The 17923-nt window shown below is 31.2% G+C and overlaps 1 protein-coding gene across 1 annotated transcript; it reads left to right on the top strand.

Moving 5' to 3' along the window:
• Nucleotides 1–3894: 3894 nt before the first annotated feature.
• Nucleotides 3895–14370, top strand: LOC125582111 (putative FBD-associated F-box protein At5g56560). Its single transcript, XM_048748633.1, has 3 exons — nucleotides 3895–13793; nucleotides 13887–14021; nucleotides 14110–14370. The coding sequence occupies exons 1-3, from the start codon at nucleotides 12933–12935 to the stop codon at nucleotides 14125–14127; spliced, it is 1014 nt and encodes a 337-aa protein (XP_048604590.1). The 5' UTR covers nucleotides 3895–12932; the 3' UTR covers nucleotides 14128–14370.
• The last annotated feature ends 3553 nt before the right edge of the window (nucleotides 14371–17923 follow it).

Genomic DNA, 17923 nt, shown 5'->3' with positions numbered 1-17923 from the left:
ATCTTTTGGAATTTACAAAAGGTGCTAAATCTGTGATAGTCAGCTACTGGAAGTGAACCGCGCTTATTTGACTATCCCTTCTTGTTTCTCTTGCTGGTTTGTACATAAGTTTTATGATTGCAGGTGGTGCTTGTTGTTATTTTCCATGACGGCTACCGTTTCTTACTTAAAACAGTGATTGGGAAGAAATAATGTATAAGGAATGAGCTTATTTTAGTGTACGATGTAAACCCGTGATCATGCTTTGATTGGTAGAGCATTAGCATTAACATTAGTATTAAGATCTACATTATCCCATTAACCATTGTTATAAAAATATTTAGAGAATCATTTACTAAATGTTAATACTCTCCAAATGCTCTGTGGTCAATGCTCTCGTATGAAGCTTTTAGAAAAGCATTTGCATTTATAATTTATAAAATTGAGGAAAATATATAATTAATTTATTTATCTTATTTAATAATATCATAAAATTATATATCCAGAAAATAAAATTTTGATTTCTAAAATTAATTTACAATAATTTTTTTTTAAAATAGTATTTCACATTTAAAATATAATTTAATTTATTTTAAATATGAAAAATTATTTTTAAATATATATATTTTAATTATAGAATTTATTTTAAAATAATATTTTTCGATATAAAAGATAATTTTTAAATTATTAATAAAATAATTTAATAATTTATCTTTTTAATTTTATATGTTAATATTTATATATATATTAGAAATATATTCATTAAAAATAAATATATTATATATTATATACTAATTTTTATAATAATTTAAATAGCATACTCATACTAATTTACCAATCATCATATTAAACAGTTAAGCAAAAGCATATAGATCCTGCATCATACTACTTCTATAGCATACTCGAATGCTAATGCTCTACCAATCAAGGCCTTAGTAACTAGAATAATCGAATCCGCAAGCGCGCACAGGTTATTTTTTTATTTATATTTATATGAAAATATATGATGTTTTGCATATGTTATGTAAATAATAGTAGTTTTAATTTGTTTTGGTGAGCATTATTGTTAAATAAACGTATTCTGTGAAATTATATACTGAAATAACTTTTTGATGTTCAAAACCATAAATTAATTTTGCATGTAAAAATATACAAATTGGAGAGAATCCGAAAATGGTTATGTATTCATTAAGCTTATGAAGAGAGATCTTAAGCTCATTAGTGATGGAGTCGTCTTGATTCTACAGAGAGATGATGAAGGACCCAATTGTTATACGATGATGAATGAGAGGATTCTAGTCTTTTTTATGAATTCTTAAATGTTCTTTACTAGAAAGTAAAAAAAGAACTAATTGCATAATATCTTGAACCCAAGTGTTTAGGTGAAGTTGTTGGAGAGAAAATCCCACATCAAAAATATGAAAGTGATTTAAATAATACTAGATCTTGACCCGTGCGTCCGCACGGGTATTTACTTTTGTAAACGTTTAAAATTAAATACATACATTTTTGGACTAATTAAATTAGAAGAGACTAATTAATTAAATATAACTGAATTATTTTTATTACTCTAAAAATTTAAACGATTTTGATTAATTTAATTTTCAATAAACCAATAAATTAATCTGATAATTTAATCTATTTTATAGTTTTTTTATGGATTGCAAAATTGAATTTTTGATTTTGATTTAAATTAAATGAAGGATTGCATATCTTCTAAATTTATTAGGTAGCTAAATATTAGGCAATTTCGTAACAATTTTTATGGAAATTGCTATTTATAAGGTCAATGGCATTTGATAGTAATTATTGAGAAAAAATTAGGGTTAAGATTTATTTGTACTTCAGTTTTAATAGTTTAGATATAAAAGACTTTGACCACTCTATTTACCACCAATTAATTGGTTTTAAGTTAGAAACTCATGTAATTTATCAAAGTCTATCATATTGTCATAGAAAAAAATGTTAGAATGAATCAGTGAAATAAAAGTTAACTTACATCACCAGTTTAAATCTTCTCGTGTTGAGTAATGATTTTAGAATATATGTGCTTTGACATAAGTCATTTTATGCAACTATTTTAGAATAGATGTTTTTGATTTCAAAGTAGGATTAATATTTTATAGAAAACATATTAGGTTTATAAAGTAGGTCAATAAGTTTAGGTTGTTACACAATTTTGTAGATTCGCCAACTAATTCTGGCCATAAAATCTTTTGAAATATCTCCAAAATGCTTACAAGATATATTAATCGAATATGTTTTAAGATAATGGCTTGGATTTTTATAGAAATCAAATGTGCTGAAATTTAATGTATATTTTCTCATAAATTTCTTGAAATTGTTAACGAATTATTTGAACACAGAGAACTCCAAAAATATCCTATAAATGAAAAAATTGGTTAAAACAGAAAAATTATAATTAAACTTTTTAATAGATGTGTTATTATTAGGTAAGCTTCCTAAATTTGTGTGTTTAATTGATTTTTATGAGGTACATATATTATGAACACGATTACTATAGATATTTTCTAATATATTGTATTACGAAGATATTAATTATCTGTTATAAATATAATATTCCCTGAAAATACTGATAATATATATAGCGTTTTTGAATGTATTGATATAAATAGGTTTAACATATTCACTATTTTAAACAAGTATAGTGTAATTGTTGTATCAATGATATATACCATAAGTTCATAACTGAGAATTTATAAGACAATATATTAAATAAACCAGATTATTTTTAGTATACTAAACATGCATAATTTTTCCTAGAGAATAATTTCCATGTATATAAAATATATGAGATGTAAAATAACAATTAGATTTCGTGAATGTACAGATTAGTGTTCATATATTGTGTTTAGTTCAATTTTGTTGGGGATATATATGTAACCGGTTTAGAATAAAAAAATTGGGACATTTATTGTGTAACTCGTTCATAGATCATCATATTTAGTGTTCACTTAAAATTATTATCCTATTAAAATGGGATGATCTAAGTTTTCTAGTTGGAAATTGGATTAAACACAGAGTTATTCTTGGGTTCACCCCCTAGGGTGAACCTTTGGGTTCACCAACCAATAGAAAATTGTCATTTTAAATCTAATATCTTTTAATTAAGGAAACCAAATAACTTGGCAAATTATATTATTTTTTCAAAATAAAATTTAAAAATAAATAAAAATAATATATAAAAAACGAATTCAAAAAAAAAAATTGTTGTCAACAAAACACTAAACCCTAAACTCTAATACTAAACCCTAAACTCAAATCCAAAACCCTAAATCTTTGGGTAAACCCCTAAACCCTTAGAAAAACACTAAACATGTTGTCAACAAAACACTAAACCCTAAACTCTAATCCTAAACCCTAAACCCTTGGGAAAACCTTAAACCCTTGGGTAAACCCTAAACCCTTGGGTAAACCCTAAACCTTTAGGTAAACCCTAAACCCTTAGGTAAACCCTAAACCCTTGGAAAAACACTAAACATTTGGATAAATTCTAAATTATAAATCTTAAACACTAAACTCTAAATCTTAAAAATAAATATTTTTTTAAATAATATTTTTTTAGAACTATTGGTATTCTTATTTATTTAATTTTTTATTTTTTATTTTAAAAGCATAATATAATTTGGCAAGTTATTTTGTTTTCTTAATTAAAAGATACTAGATCTAAAATGACAACTTTCTATTGGTTGGTGAATCTAAAGGTTCACCCTAGGGGGTGAACCCAAGAAAAAGTATTAAACACATTATGACAAGAAATAGGAATACTAAACGACAGAGAAAATATACATTATATGGAATTGGTTTAGTGATAGAGATAATAAATTATTAAACTATTATGGTAAATCAATAGAAATATGTTTTTATATACATTAATAGTGAACCAGTTTTTTTTTTCAACCTGTTGAAATATTAGGAAAGTACAATGAACGAATTCTCTTGGTTGTAAACATAGGAGAGAAGGTGTATTACATTTAAAAACTTACAAAACAATAGTTTGGTCCAAAGAGAGTTATGATAGAGAAAGACATTATTTTAGAGAGAACTAGAATTGAAACTGCATGTCAGTGCGGATATATTTTTGTTTTTAATATAATAATTAAAATATAAAATAAATTATAAACATATATATATATATATATATATATATTAACAATTTTTATTTATGTAATCATTATTTTAAAATTTGTATATATTGGTTAATTGTTTTTGTTTAAAAGTTTGTATTCTTGAAATATGTTTGTGTGACTAAATTAAATTAGCTAATATAATATTTTTAATTTAGTGTATTATATTTTAGTTTTGTGTTTTTGTTTTTACTATAAAAATCAAATGTAGAAATGATACAACCAACAAATTGTTATTTATTTTGTTATCTATAAAAACTTAATATGATAATTTTTAAAAGAACTAGGCTATACTATTTAATTTCCAAATGAATTACCCAAAAATACATCAAATCTGGCCTAGACTAAAATATGGTAAAGAATAAGAAAATAATTGCATAATATAAATTGATTAGACTTTACTGGAAATGATATTGTTTGGATTTATATTGTTTTTTGTTAAGAAAATATCATATATGCATAAATTTAGAATATTTTATTATTATTTTAGTTAATGGTCTAACATATAGGCTTTTTTTTTATGGTAGATAAAATAATGACTCTATTTTAATAATGTAGATCGACAAAATGAAACATATCCAAGTTGCAATTGTGCGAGTGAATGTTTTTGACCTTTTGGCAGTATTGGACATTCTTGTCCTTAATAAATGAAAAAGTAGTTTTATAAATATTTAAAATTTCAAAAATAAGAAAAATATTAAAAATAACAATTGTATTTTGTTTTGAAAAACACGAAATCATATTTTATTTTATTTATTTCCTACATTGACATATAATATTAGTTCTGGTTATTTAACTAGTTTAGAAAACAAATTCAATGTGTTTTACTGTGATCTATGTATGATATAATATGTAATCAATAGTTTCTATATTTTCTTTTGTGAACGAAGTTTCTATATATATTATACCCTTGCTATAATTCGTTTGCCTATATCATGACTAGAACTCGTCGATATACTTTTATCGTGTTATAATTTTAACTATATGGTCTACGTTATTTTGGTTATGTGTTATAACATATTAACTAGGTGATAATCCGCGCCTTGCGCAGAGTGAGAGACTATTGGAGATTTTTATTTTAATCTTACGATATTACGAATAACTAAGTTATATGCACAAAAAATTAGATCTAATTGTTTGATATCAAACGAAAGTGTGAATGTATATATAATAAACGATTAATTGTTTAATTGAAAAGCTTGTGTGATTGGTTATGTGTCAATTAGATTTTTTATGTAGAAATATATAATAGTATGCAATAATCTCAATTAACTTATTATGAATTTAATACAAAACAAAACATTTGAAATAGATTAATTGTTATCATAATTAAAATTATGATTACAATTTTAAAAGGAAAATAAGTAATAGAAAATTAAAATACGCAAGAAACAATTTATAAAAAAAACATGATAAAACCGAAATGCCACGAAAAAGATCTTCAGAACTCCTGATTTGCAATCCTATAGAGAGAAATAACTAAGAGTTTACCGAACAGAACATAGCTGATAACCAAATGCACTAAACTAATTGATATACCTTTTTCTGAAATCATCAATTTCTGGAACATCATTGGGTTCAAAAATAATTCTGGAAAACCCATCAATGTTGGTCACATGCTTTAATCGACCTTAAAATGAAAAAAAGTAGGTGAGCAAAATATTAAGGGGATATCATCTCCAACAAATTTCTATTATAAAGTAATACTATAAATTACCTTCTCTCCAATTAATTTTCCAAAATTGTAACACACAGACAACAACATTTACATTTGTAGAATTCCATAAGTCTTGGAAAACATGAGCAAGTGCTCCATAAGCAACACACTTAATGACAATGTTACTGTCATGAATGAAAAAAATTCATAACTTAAAAACGTATAACTAATTAAATGCGTAACTTTTAAGTTCAGATGTGAAATACTTACTCAATGTTTACTATAAAGAAACGGATCTTATGGTTAATGAAACCATTGTTCCCGTTGGTAGGTTGTGTCATATATTCTTCGAGAAATCCTACTCTTACTACAACCCCTTAAATATCTATTTGATATACAAAAGAAAAAAATAAAACTTTAGACAATCACACTCAAAATATTGCCGATTTACGGCTATAATTAAACTTGGCTAGTAAAGAAAACAAGATCAGATATAAACATACCAATAGAAAATTTAGGATGGGCGAATCCGCGGTGGAGGTCGTCAAACTTTGGAAAACAATAATAGTTGGACTTGAGAAATGGATCGATCATCGCAATGATAGAGGTCTTATTGAGTTTGATATGGTATCGGTTCTTTGTCAACCGAAGGCTCTCTGATGGAGTTGTTAGTATGAAATTTTTAATTTCATAGCAATGACCTTCCTCCAATGGCATTTCAGTTGATGCATCCAAATCTCTGAAGAATGTGGCTTGGATGGTATTACCCTATTGAAAAACCAGTAAAAATGCGTGATTTAAAAACACAAATAGTAGTAAGAGTAACCTACATTTGTAACCTATTTAATTGACAAAACTTGGGCGAGAAGGTGTATACTAAGACTAACCTAAATTTGTTAGACACGATATCAAAACTTCCTAAAATTTCTCTACAAAATTTTGTAAATGGAATATAGTCGAATATAAATTGATTTGCAAATATTGAATCCATAATAAAATTCCTTATATAAGACAATCACACTTTTTGATAAAGAATACTAACCATAATCACCTCCTTAGTAATTAACCGAAATTAAGCCAATTAATCACCGCATATTATTAGGCTTTTAAACACGATTTGGTTACTATAATCGTAACAGAAAAATATAACAAAGTTATTAAAAATGATTGTTTTAACAATCACGATATCATTTGGCCTTGCTTGCTACGTTTTATTTAATGCCATAAAGAGTAAACAAATAACTTTAATATTGATTGATTGAGATAAGTTTGAATTTGGTAGGCTATATTCATTCTGAATGTGTCCAATTAAACATTTGTGATAGTAGTGTTTTTATTATTTTCAACTTGATATAGAGACGACATTATAGTTACAGATCACAAAATTTGGACTCATACAAATAAGAAAACATATAAATGTCGTATGGTTCACTAATTTAGCTTGTCATAGTCATACATATATGAAAAACATTTGGTTAAAACAGAAAGTTTATAATTAACTTTTTAATAGATGTGTTATTATTTAGGTAAGCTTCCCCAGTTTGTGTGTTTAATTGATTGTTATGAGGTACAATTATTATGAACACAACTACTATAGATATTTTCTAATATATTGTATTAGGAAGATTTTAATTATCTGTTATAATATTCCCAGAAAATACTGATAATATATATAGCGTTTTTGAATGTATTGATATGAATATGTTTAACATATTCACGATTTGAAAAAAGTATATTGTAATTGTTGTATTAATGATATATACCATAACCGAGTATTATAATACAATATATTAAATAAACCAGATTAATTTTTAGTATACTAAACATATATAACTTTGCCTAGAGAAGAATTTCCATGTATATAAAATGTATGAGATGGAAAATAACAATTTGATTTCGTAAATGTACAAATTAGTTTTCATATGTTGTGTTTATTTCATTTTGTTAGGGATATATATAACCGGTTTGGAATAAAACAAAATTGGAACATTTATTGTGTAGCTCGTTCATAAATCATCATATTTAGTGTTCATTTAAAATTGTTATCCTATTAAAATGGGATGGTCTATGTTTTCTGGTTTGAAATTATGAATTCGGATTAAACACATTATGACAGGAAATGAGAATATTAAACGATAGAGAAAATATGCATAGTTCAATACTCCATCCGTTTCATATTGTAAGTAGTTTTTGGAAAAAAATTCAAAATCTAAGTAGTTTTCATATTTCTAGGTAACTTTTACATTTATTGAATATAGTTTTACCAATCAAATTAAATAGACTTATTTTTGATTGGTTAAATTATATCTAACCTATTTATTATACAATACTTTTTAAAACATAATAATCTTTGTTCATTTAACCAAAACTACTTACATTGTAAAACAAAGGGAGTAGTATTTATTTAGGATAAACCTTTTATATGGAATCGGTTTAGTCATAGAGAGAAATTATTAAAATATTATGATATATTTAGAAATTAATAGTGGAGCAGTTTTTTTAACCCTGTGGAAAAATTATGAGAGTGCAATTAACGAAATCTCTTTGTTATAAACATAGGAGAGATGATGTATTAAATTTAAAAACTTACAAAACAATAGTTAGGTCCAAAGAGAATTATGATAGAGAAAGACATTATTTTAGAGAGAATTGACAAAATGAAACATATCCAAGTTGCAATTGTCCCAGTAAATACTTTGATAAATATTTAAAATTTCCAAAATAAGAAAGTATTATAAATAATAATATTATGTTTTTTTAAAATTAAATATGAAATCATTTTATCTATTTCCTACATTCACATATAATATTAATTCTGGTTATCTAACTAGTTTAGAAAACAAATTCAAAGTTTTACTATGATCTATGTATGGTAGAATACGTAATCAATTGTTTCTTATATATTATATTCGTGCTATAATTCGTTTGCCTATATCATGACTAGAACTCGTCGATATACCTTTGTCGTGAATACGTGTTATAACTTTAACTATATGGTCTACCTTATTTTGATTATGTGTTTAACATATTCTATATTTAATTCTATGCTTTTCCACATCGGTGGGTTCTTAGTTCTTACTCAGAAACCTTTGATCCCTCCCTCAATCTTCGTGTCAAGCTTAAAATGACCTTCTTGATCAGATCTAGTAGTACCATGTCTCATACTGAAAACGAGCAGCCAAGAACATAATTCAGTCCAACAAGTTAATTTAGAAGCTCTAAAGAAACTGCAACACCGTAATTTCAACAACACTAAGACCCAAAAAGGCTTATAATTCCAAACACAAGCCACTATGAAACAGGATGCTGTATATGTACCTCAGTGTATCATTCCTAAATGAGCAGTCAATAACATAATTCAGTGCAAAAGTTACGATATAATCTCAAAAGAACTAAACACAAGCCGCAATGAAACATGATGTTGTACATGTAAAAATAACCAAACAGAAGCTACTTCCCAAGAACCAAAACAAAACACAAGTTACATTCAAAGCTCCAAAGAACCAAACACAAGCCACTTCCCAAGCTTGGTGCCATCACGCTGAGGCCGTTCCCTTGAAACGAGATGCCGCTAATGAAACACTCATTACTTCAGGAATTTGTTTAAATGTTAGAATTCCTCCATCGTACTAATACAGTCGAACAGCTTGCCGGGTTTCAAACTTCCTTTGAATTCTGGTCAGTCAAGTCGTAAACCCGACTCCCAGATACGGTTGTCACCTCGAGGCGCAGCAGGCACTTCACTGTAATGAGGAAAGAGAAGATTGAGATATATCATAGTTTTATGGGTTTTTGAACATGATGTAGGCCGATTTTAGAGTCTTTTTGATCTTTTTAGAGTGTCTATGAGTCTTTGTAGGTTCATGTATGTTTTGGACAAGTTTGGAGCATTTAGAGCATTTTGGAGCCTAAGGAGAACTGGAGCTGAAAACAACAAGTTGGGAAAATTATTGGACATGGTGTCGACTGACGCCAAACTCTTTGGTGCCGACACCCATCGTGTGTATAGCAATCTCCACGTTGCTTTTAACAAGTTTCAAGAAATTGAAGAATGGCTTAAAGTTTCCACTATTTGCAATCAAGTCTTTTTCGTGTTTTAGACTTTAATTAGATTTTTGAGAGTTATTGTATTATCATCACTCATACTTTGAGAGAGCTGGGAAGATTGTAAGCTATGCAGAAAAAAAAACAGAATTTACCTTGTAGAGAGAAGAATTTGAACTCCTTTACTTCTTTTGATTTCTTAATGCAATTTATTCATACTATGATTTTGTGTTTTGTTTCTGTTATTTGTCTAAGTAATTCATTTGTTATATTTAGAGATTTTCAAGGGTTAAGGATGAATTGTTAAACTAAATAAAATTGTTAGCGTAATCTTATAGTTCTTCATCTGGATTAAAATTAATGTTAGTTCTAGATTAATCACCTGGAATTTAGATCTTAGGTTAATTGATAGACATGAAATTGTTATTGATTTCCTTAATTAATCATAGATGAGAAAATATATGTCTGCAAATAAATTTAGTTTAGGGAATTTGTGAACTTATCAAATTCATTCTCAATGCTTGTTTGAACTGTATATGCAAAAAAATATGGAATTCTAGGATCTAGATATAGATAATCTCTGCAACGGAAGTAGAATAATTTGAATATTTTCATTTGAGTTTAAGAACAGTTCTTAATTAAACCCATAGCAATTTGTCTGGTCTTCTATTATGAATTATTTGTAAATGTATTTAAGTCCAGCACATTTCCCATTAAACTTACAACCGCTTTAGTTTGTCTTTCATATGCATTACATATATTATTATTTAGCTTAATTAGAAAACTACAATCTATTGAGTGTTCCTGAGTCTTTGTAGATTCGACACCTGAATACTACACTGCCGAGTAACTCATTTGGGATATAATTTGAGCATATCAAATCTGATTTTGCAATCCCACAAAAAGGTTCTCTTCCACAAAATCTTCATCATCATCCTCTTCAAAAACCTGTTCATTACGTTGTTGATCCCTCAGAGCTTGTGGTCGACCTTCCATCAGCGTTCGTAATACAGCCTCCATCGAAACTCGTATTGATTCACGGAACTATGCTCCCCGTAAGACCTCCGCTTGGTCATCATGTTGTTTATGAGAATCATTCTTAAGAGGAATGTTTAGGATTCTTAATTTGTCTCTCATACCAATTTTTTTTGTTTTATAACCCTCTCATACCAATTGTTGCAGCATTGTATTGGGATAATCAAAGAAGCTGTAACCAAACTTTGATTAAGTTCTTCTACGACTCATTCGTATAGCTCAATAGGGAAATAGAATTGTGAGGCGATTTATCAGAGGAAAAAAAAGAGTCTCTTGCTTATTAAATAAATAACCAAGTCTAAGAAGAACACATACGTTCTCCTTTTATTACACCAACGTAGTAAAATCATAATCTAACGAGACTTACGAAAACTAGCGATAACCTTAAGGTTGAGACATATATTCAACTTGCGACTTCTCCTTATTTAAAGAAAATCGAAAAGAACTAAAAAAAAAGTCACAAGCTGTCAATAAATGTGTTACCCTCGCCAATAGATTGGCTACATCAGAGAAGAACTGAGAAAACCCCAGAGAAACCCTAAACAGAGAAAGTACCAACCTCACTCTATAGTCTCTCGGTCTCTTAATCTCTATCTGTCTCAATGTAAACATCTAAAACTTTTCCTATTTGTCCACGTGTATATATACCCTTTTTTTTGCTTGGATAGATTATTTGTCATACTTAAGTCAACTCTCTCTCTCGTTTTTCCCTTCATCCGAGTCTCAGCATTTTCCAGTGAATTATATAAGCCAACATTATTTAAATTATTTTACTAAAGAAAAAACATTCTTTAAATTGAAATGATTCGCTGTCAAATAAAAAAAACTGAAATGATTCATAATATTACTTACAGAGAAACAAATAGAATTTATAAATAATTTTGACCTTAATTTAAATTTCGATGAGCTGTAATTTAGGATTTAACCCCTTTTAAAAAGATTATTTTTAAAATGGTAAGAAATCGACAGAAGAAGCCACTGATAAACATGTAGACTCTGGTGATAAGCTTCTTCCATTCGCTAGTGATAAAATCAAAGAAACATAAACATAAATTATGTAACAGAAGAAAAACAAAAGAAGACGATCATCACATGCGTGAGTTTACCTTCCGTTTTTCACTAAAGGTCAACGTGACGCATCATTTTCATCGGTTGTAAAGTTTCGCTCCTGGTGCTTCTGATTGTGCATTTTGACCTCTTTGAGGAGGTATTTAGGGTTTTTTCTACAAACCTACAGATCTATGAGTTTAAGAACAAGCATTAATAGGATTTTGTTGAGTATAATACCTAGATTGTCTATAACTCGTCTGGGTTTCGATTTGAAAACCTATAGTCTTTGTGTAGTAGTATGCTCGGCTAATATGAATCATAAACCAACATTATTTAAATTCTTTTACCAAAGAAAAAACATTCTTTAAATTGAAATGATTCATGATGTTATTTTCAGGAAAACAAATAGAATTTCGAAAATAAATTGCGATGATCTGTAATTTAGGATTTAATCCCTTTTAAAAAGATTTTGTTTTTAAAAGGTAAGAAATCGACAGAAGAGGCCACTGAGAAACACGTAGACTCTGGTGATAAGCTTCTTCCATTCGCTAGTGATAAAATCAAGAAACATAAACATAAACTATGTAACCGAAGAAAAATAAACGAAGACGATCATTACATGCGTGAGTTTTACCTTCCGTTTTTTCAGTTAAGGTCAAGGTGATGCATCATTTTCATCGGTTGTAAAGTTTCGCTCCTGGTGCTTCTGATTGTGCATTTTTTGACTTCTTGTGGAGGTGTTTAGGTTTTTTTTTTCTGCAAGCCTACAGATCTCTTTGGCTTTTGTCTGTGTAGAAAGTAGAAACTGATTTTAAGAACAAGCATTTGTAGGATTTTGTTGAGTATAATATATGGATTTAACTCGTCTGGGTTTCGATTTGAAAACCTATAGTCTTTGTGTAGTATGCCCGGCTAATATGCTCGTCTTTCATTATTATTTATTATTTATTTTCATTTTTGGGTGACACTTTGATGACGGGAACATAAACTTCTGCTAATATGTCTCCTCTTTCATAGCAATGGAAAATTACAGGAGGGACATTATCAGCCAGTTGCCAGATGATCTGCTCTTAAGGATACTGTCGTCACTTTCTCTTAAGGAAGTGATGGCAACGAGTTTCTTGTCCCGACGGTGGCGGTCTTTATGGAAGTTGGGGTCTAAACTCAAGATTGGTGATAAAGACTTCAGCGAGTTGCTTGTCAAATGGGTTTCCAGATCTTTGGCTATTAGTAACCCTCAGATTCTAAAGAGCTTGGATTTAAAGCTTATCCCAGGTGAACTTGATAGAAATATAAACTCTTTTTATAGGTTCTCCTCTTTGGTTGAAACCGCAGTTTCTTGCGGTTTGAGAGAGTTGAGAATCGAGTTTCTTTACACATCACTAGAACTGCCGAGTATCTTCTATGCCTGTGGGACCCTCGAAACCTTGATACTCTGCAGGCTACATTTCGCGGATGTTCCGCCTAATGGTTCCTTGTCGTCTCTCAAAACTCTTCGCCTTTTATCCGTCAAGTTCTCACGCGACGAATCTGTTCAGAAGCTTCTAAGCATTTGTCCAGTTCTTGAAGAGTTGGTTGTAAGACGATCCGGATATTCCAATGTGGAGATCTTCACTATCAATGTGCCTAGTTTGACGAGTTTATCGATTGATTATTTACGTGCGGGATCTCATCAACCCGCGGGTGTTCATGGATTTGTCATAAATGCTCCTACCTTAAGGTACCTGAACACTAGAGACCGTCACAGTAATTATTTGCTGTTCACAAATATGCCGGTGCGGGTCAAGGCGAATGTTGAGGCTGTTTGTGATCAATCCGAGAGTCTAATAGGATCTCTTGCCTCAGTCCGCCATCTCTCTTTGTGTTCTAAATTTTCAAACGTAAGCTTTTGTTAATTTGGAATCACTCAAGTCACAACCCTAATTGTTTTCTGTCAATTTTAATTTTACTTTGTTTGTTCGCTTCGGTTACAGATTCCATACCATGCAGGCACTTCCTTTGCCTTTCTTGAACATCTAGAGCTGTGTACTTGTTCTTCTGAGTGGTGGAATCTACTTTCCTGCATAATCACAGACCCCCTAACCCTTCGAGTTCTCAAGCTTAAGTCGGTATGTAGTATTCAGTTTCCTTAATCTGTGTGTTTTTTCCTTTTTCTCAAATGGTCTATAGCGCTAACACCTACTTTGTGCATCTCAGATACATCGCGCCCATTAATGGTTCATTGGAACAAGCAGACTTTTGTTCCTGAATGTTTGTTATCGCATCTCAAGAATTTGGAATGTAAACATTTAAAGGCACAAAGCTAAACAAGTGGCCAAAGTATATCTTAGCAAACGCTGGTCTTCTGAAATTATCTTGTCAACATGTTTTCGACCTTTTTTTAATTGAATGTAAAATTGATTCGAATGAGAAACTCATTTCTATATTAAGTTCAACATGTCACTGAATTTGGAGTATATCTTTTGGAATTTACAAAAGGTGCTAAATCTGTGATAGTCAGCTACTGGAAGTGAACCGCGCTTATTTGACTATCCCTTCTTGTTTCTCTTGCTGGTTTGTACATAAGTTTTATGATTGCAGGTGGTGCTTGTTGTTATTTTCCATGACGGCCAGCGTTTCTTACTTGAACAGTGATTGGGAAGAAATAATGTATAAGGAATGAGCTTATTTTAGTATACGTTGTAAACTTGTAATTAATAACTAGAATAATCGAATCCGCGAGCACGCACAGGTTATTTTTTTATTTTTATTTTTATTTATATGAAAAATATATGATGTTTTGCATATGTTATGTAAATAATAGTAGTTTTAATTTTTTTTGATGAGCATTATTGTTAAATAAACTTATTCTGTGAAATTATATACTGAAATAATTTTTTGATGTTCAAAACCATAAATTAATTTTGCATGTAAAAAATATACAAATTAGAGAGAATCCGAAAATGGTTATGTATTCATTAAGCTGATGAAGAGAGATCTTAAGCTCATTAGTGATAGAGCCGTCTTGATTCGTCGGAGAGATGATGAAGGAGCCAATTGTTAAACGATGATGAAGGAGAGGATTCTTGTCTTCTTTATAAATTCTTAAATGTTCTTTACTAGAAAGTAAAAAAAGAAGAAATGGCATAATATCTTGAACCCATGTGTTTAGGTGAAGTTGTTGGAGAAAAAATCTAACATCGAAATTATGAAATTGATTTAAATAATATATAAGAGACTTTGAACACTCTACTTGCCGCCGGTTAATTGGTTTTAAGTTGAAAACCTATGTAACTTATCAAAGTTTATCATCTTGTCATTGAACAAAATGTTAGAATGAATCAGTGAAATAAAGGGAAAAATGCATTTTTCTACCCCAACTACTTCTGTCGTGCCTTTTAATATCCAGACTAAACTTTAGTGCGAAACCATACCGAACTAAGTTTTTATTTTAATTTCCAACCCAAACTTTGATATAAATCATTAAATCCTACCTTGACTAACTTACCGTGACGTTAAACCATGCGTAATCAGATAATACGTGGCATTTAATTTATTCGGGCACAAGCAAAAAACGACGTCATTTGATTCATTAATCAAAACGACGTCGTTTTGAATTGGGGCAAAATTAAAATTAAAAACCCTAGCCCCTTCTTCTTCTTCGACTTACGCTCTCGAGTCTATCTCTCTCTTAGACAAAAACACAAAAATCTCAGAAACTTGAATATCCGGAAGTCTTTCACTGTAATACCCCGTCTTAAAAAAAAAAAACCCTAATTTCGGTTTTATGGAATTTCTCGGAGACGCCGAAGGCTTGGGAAATTTTTATCCTCAAGGTTAAAGTTATTCTGGAGTCTATTAAAAATATTGAGCTCATCAGAATGGGAGCGGAAAAATATTCAGGATTGACCGCGGGACGAAAATTCACCAGAAGGGCCGAAATCGCGCAAATCGACCGAGAAGCTCGAGGTGGCTTGATCTAAGGGATCAGGACGTGGTCTCAACCATTAAACCTGCTGAGTGTCAACACAATAAGGAGGTCTAGACATGCATGAAGCAGTTCCATGCAGCTGGACACACAGAAGCACGAGGTGTCGCAGTACCTGCGATCTGCGCATGCGAACCGACATGCAGAGGTCCGTGTGTCGCGATGAATGAACACCAGACATGCTGAAGGGCAAGTGGACGTGGAGTTTTCTTATGGCATGACCAGGAGGCATGCAACAGGGCATGTGGACACCCATGTGTCGCCACGCATGCGACCGGAAGCATGCGAGACGACACACATGCGATCAGGTGGCATTTCCTTATTGACCGGCAACTTCTATATATACCCAGCCACCCTTCACCATTTTTACTCATCTCATTCCATAGAAACCAAAGAAAACGTGGCTAGAGAGAGAGAGAGAGAAAAAGAAGTGAGGTGCTTTAGAAGTATAGACATTTCCAAAGACCGATAAACTGCCGGGAAATTATGAAAGACTGTCCAGAAGTGAAAGATGTTTTTTCAGAGTTCTGATCAGTCCAGACCAGTCCACTCAAGACGTCGACGTTGGGTTTTGGGATTTAACATCACGGTACCAAGACGAAGATTTGGAGGGGATAAAAGGGGTTTGGTCAACATCCGGAATCAAAGAGTCGAGCCACATCGCTTAATCACTGTGAGTCACGGTTAATTGTTTGTTAACGTGTTTTTAATGCTGGTTCCTGACATCGGAGACGGTTTCCGAGCTAGGATAGCCGGACCGGTCTAGGTGTCAGTTTGTGGATCCGAGGCTTGAGACGATGTCTGGGCTAAGTGGATAGCAAGACTAGTCTAAGCACCCGAATTATTGTGATTATGTGATTATTATATGTTGTTATTGTGTGTACCTCGTGTTGGTTCTATTAGTAGTTTGCAGGTCATTGCTTCCTCAAATGGTACCACTAAGCCGGTCGTGGTCCGGAAAGTGGTGGGCTCGGTTGAACTTGGCTTGATCACCAAGGCCGAGTGTCACACGTGGATGTGACAGGCCCCGGCGAGTCCGATAGAGGACCAGGGCACGGCGATTCTGATTGAGGACCGTGACCGGGCGATTCCCAAGCGTCTACATCTGTGTGGTGTAATAGTGAAGGGATTGCCGGTGTCCCTTATGTGGAGGAAGAATGATTCTGTTTGGCCCTAGGAGTATATATATATATATGTTGTTTGATTGATGCGACACTCATAAAGAGTGTTTTGATTTAATATGGTTTAATGGTTTATTGCTTAAATCGGTCTTGCTTTATGATCTTGAATGTTGCTTGTTGAACTACCCGTCTTGCTTGTGTTTAGGGTTAGGTTTAGAATGACGGGTAGTTGTATATGCTAGATAGGGAACCCTGGCTCACTGAGTGAAACTAGTTCAGTCACTCATCACATCCTTTTGCAGGTTACCAGTAGAAAGGACCATAGCGCTCGCGGAACTGTAGGAGCTGGTGTAGATTGGACATCTTTTGCTAAAGGCCCGTTTTCAAGATATATAAATGTATGTTTTACTTTCGACTGCGTCCATGGACCATATGTATAATATTTTGAGCTTGTGAACTTCATGTTTTATATATATGGAATAAAGTATGTTTCATATTCGTGACGTGTTGAATCTGATATTAGGTTAGTCCAACCTAACACAACTCTATGATTTGGTACGGGTTGCAAAGCCTTAGGCCGAAGATTAGAGGAAACGAGTTTTGAATGGATATTCTGGGTTACAGAATTATGTTTGCGACTTGGAAAGTCTATTCTCAACCCGTCGTAAAACTTTCGGACTTGGCAGAGGAAGGTCGTTCGGGCATGTTCTTGTTTGATTGTTGCCCGTCTGACTGACCGATGTCTAAAACGGTTCGGGGGTGTTACAGAGGTGGTATCAGAGCATAGTTTAGATCATGCGGTCAATCACGTACTTTCCGTGTTTTATCGAGTCAAATGTGTCGCAGAAGATGTATTAAGAAACCAGCAGAGTTCCGCTCTAATTAGTATTCTAAATAGGAATTCCCTGTTTGTGGATTGCAG

Source organism: Brassica napus, chromosome C2 (assembly GCF_020379485.1).
Source record: "Brassica napus cultivar Da-Ae chromosome C2, Da-Ae, whole genome shotgun sequence".
NCBI lineage: Eukaryota > Viridiplantae > Streptophyta > Magnoliopsida > Brassicales > Brassicaceae > Brassica > Brassica napus.
This window is presented reverse-complemented; position numbering and strand designations above follow the sequence as displayed.

What these genes read in the sequence shown, in the direction of transcription:
- LOC125582111 (XM_048748633.1), top strand. Translation starts at nt 12,933, where the DNA reads ATGGAAAATTACAGGAGGGACATTATCAGCCAGTTGCCAGATGATCTG. An exon ending in TGTGTTCTAAATTTTCAAAC is followed by an intron (nt 13,794 to 13,886) that starts GTAAGCTTTTGT and finishes CTTCGGTTACAG; the next exon opens with ATTCCATACCATGCAGGCAC.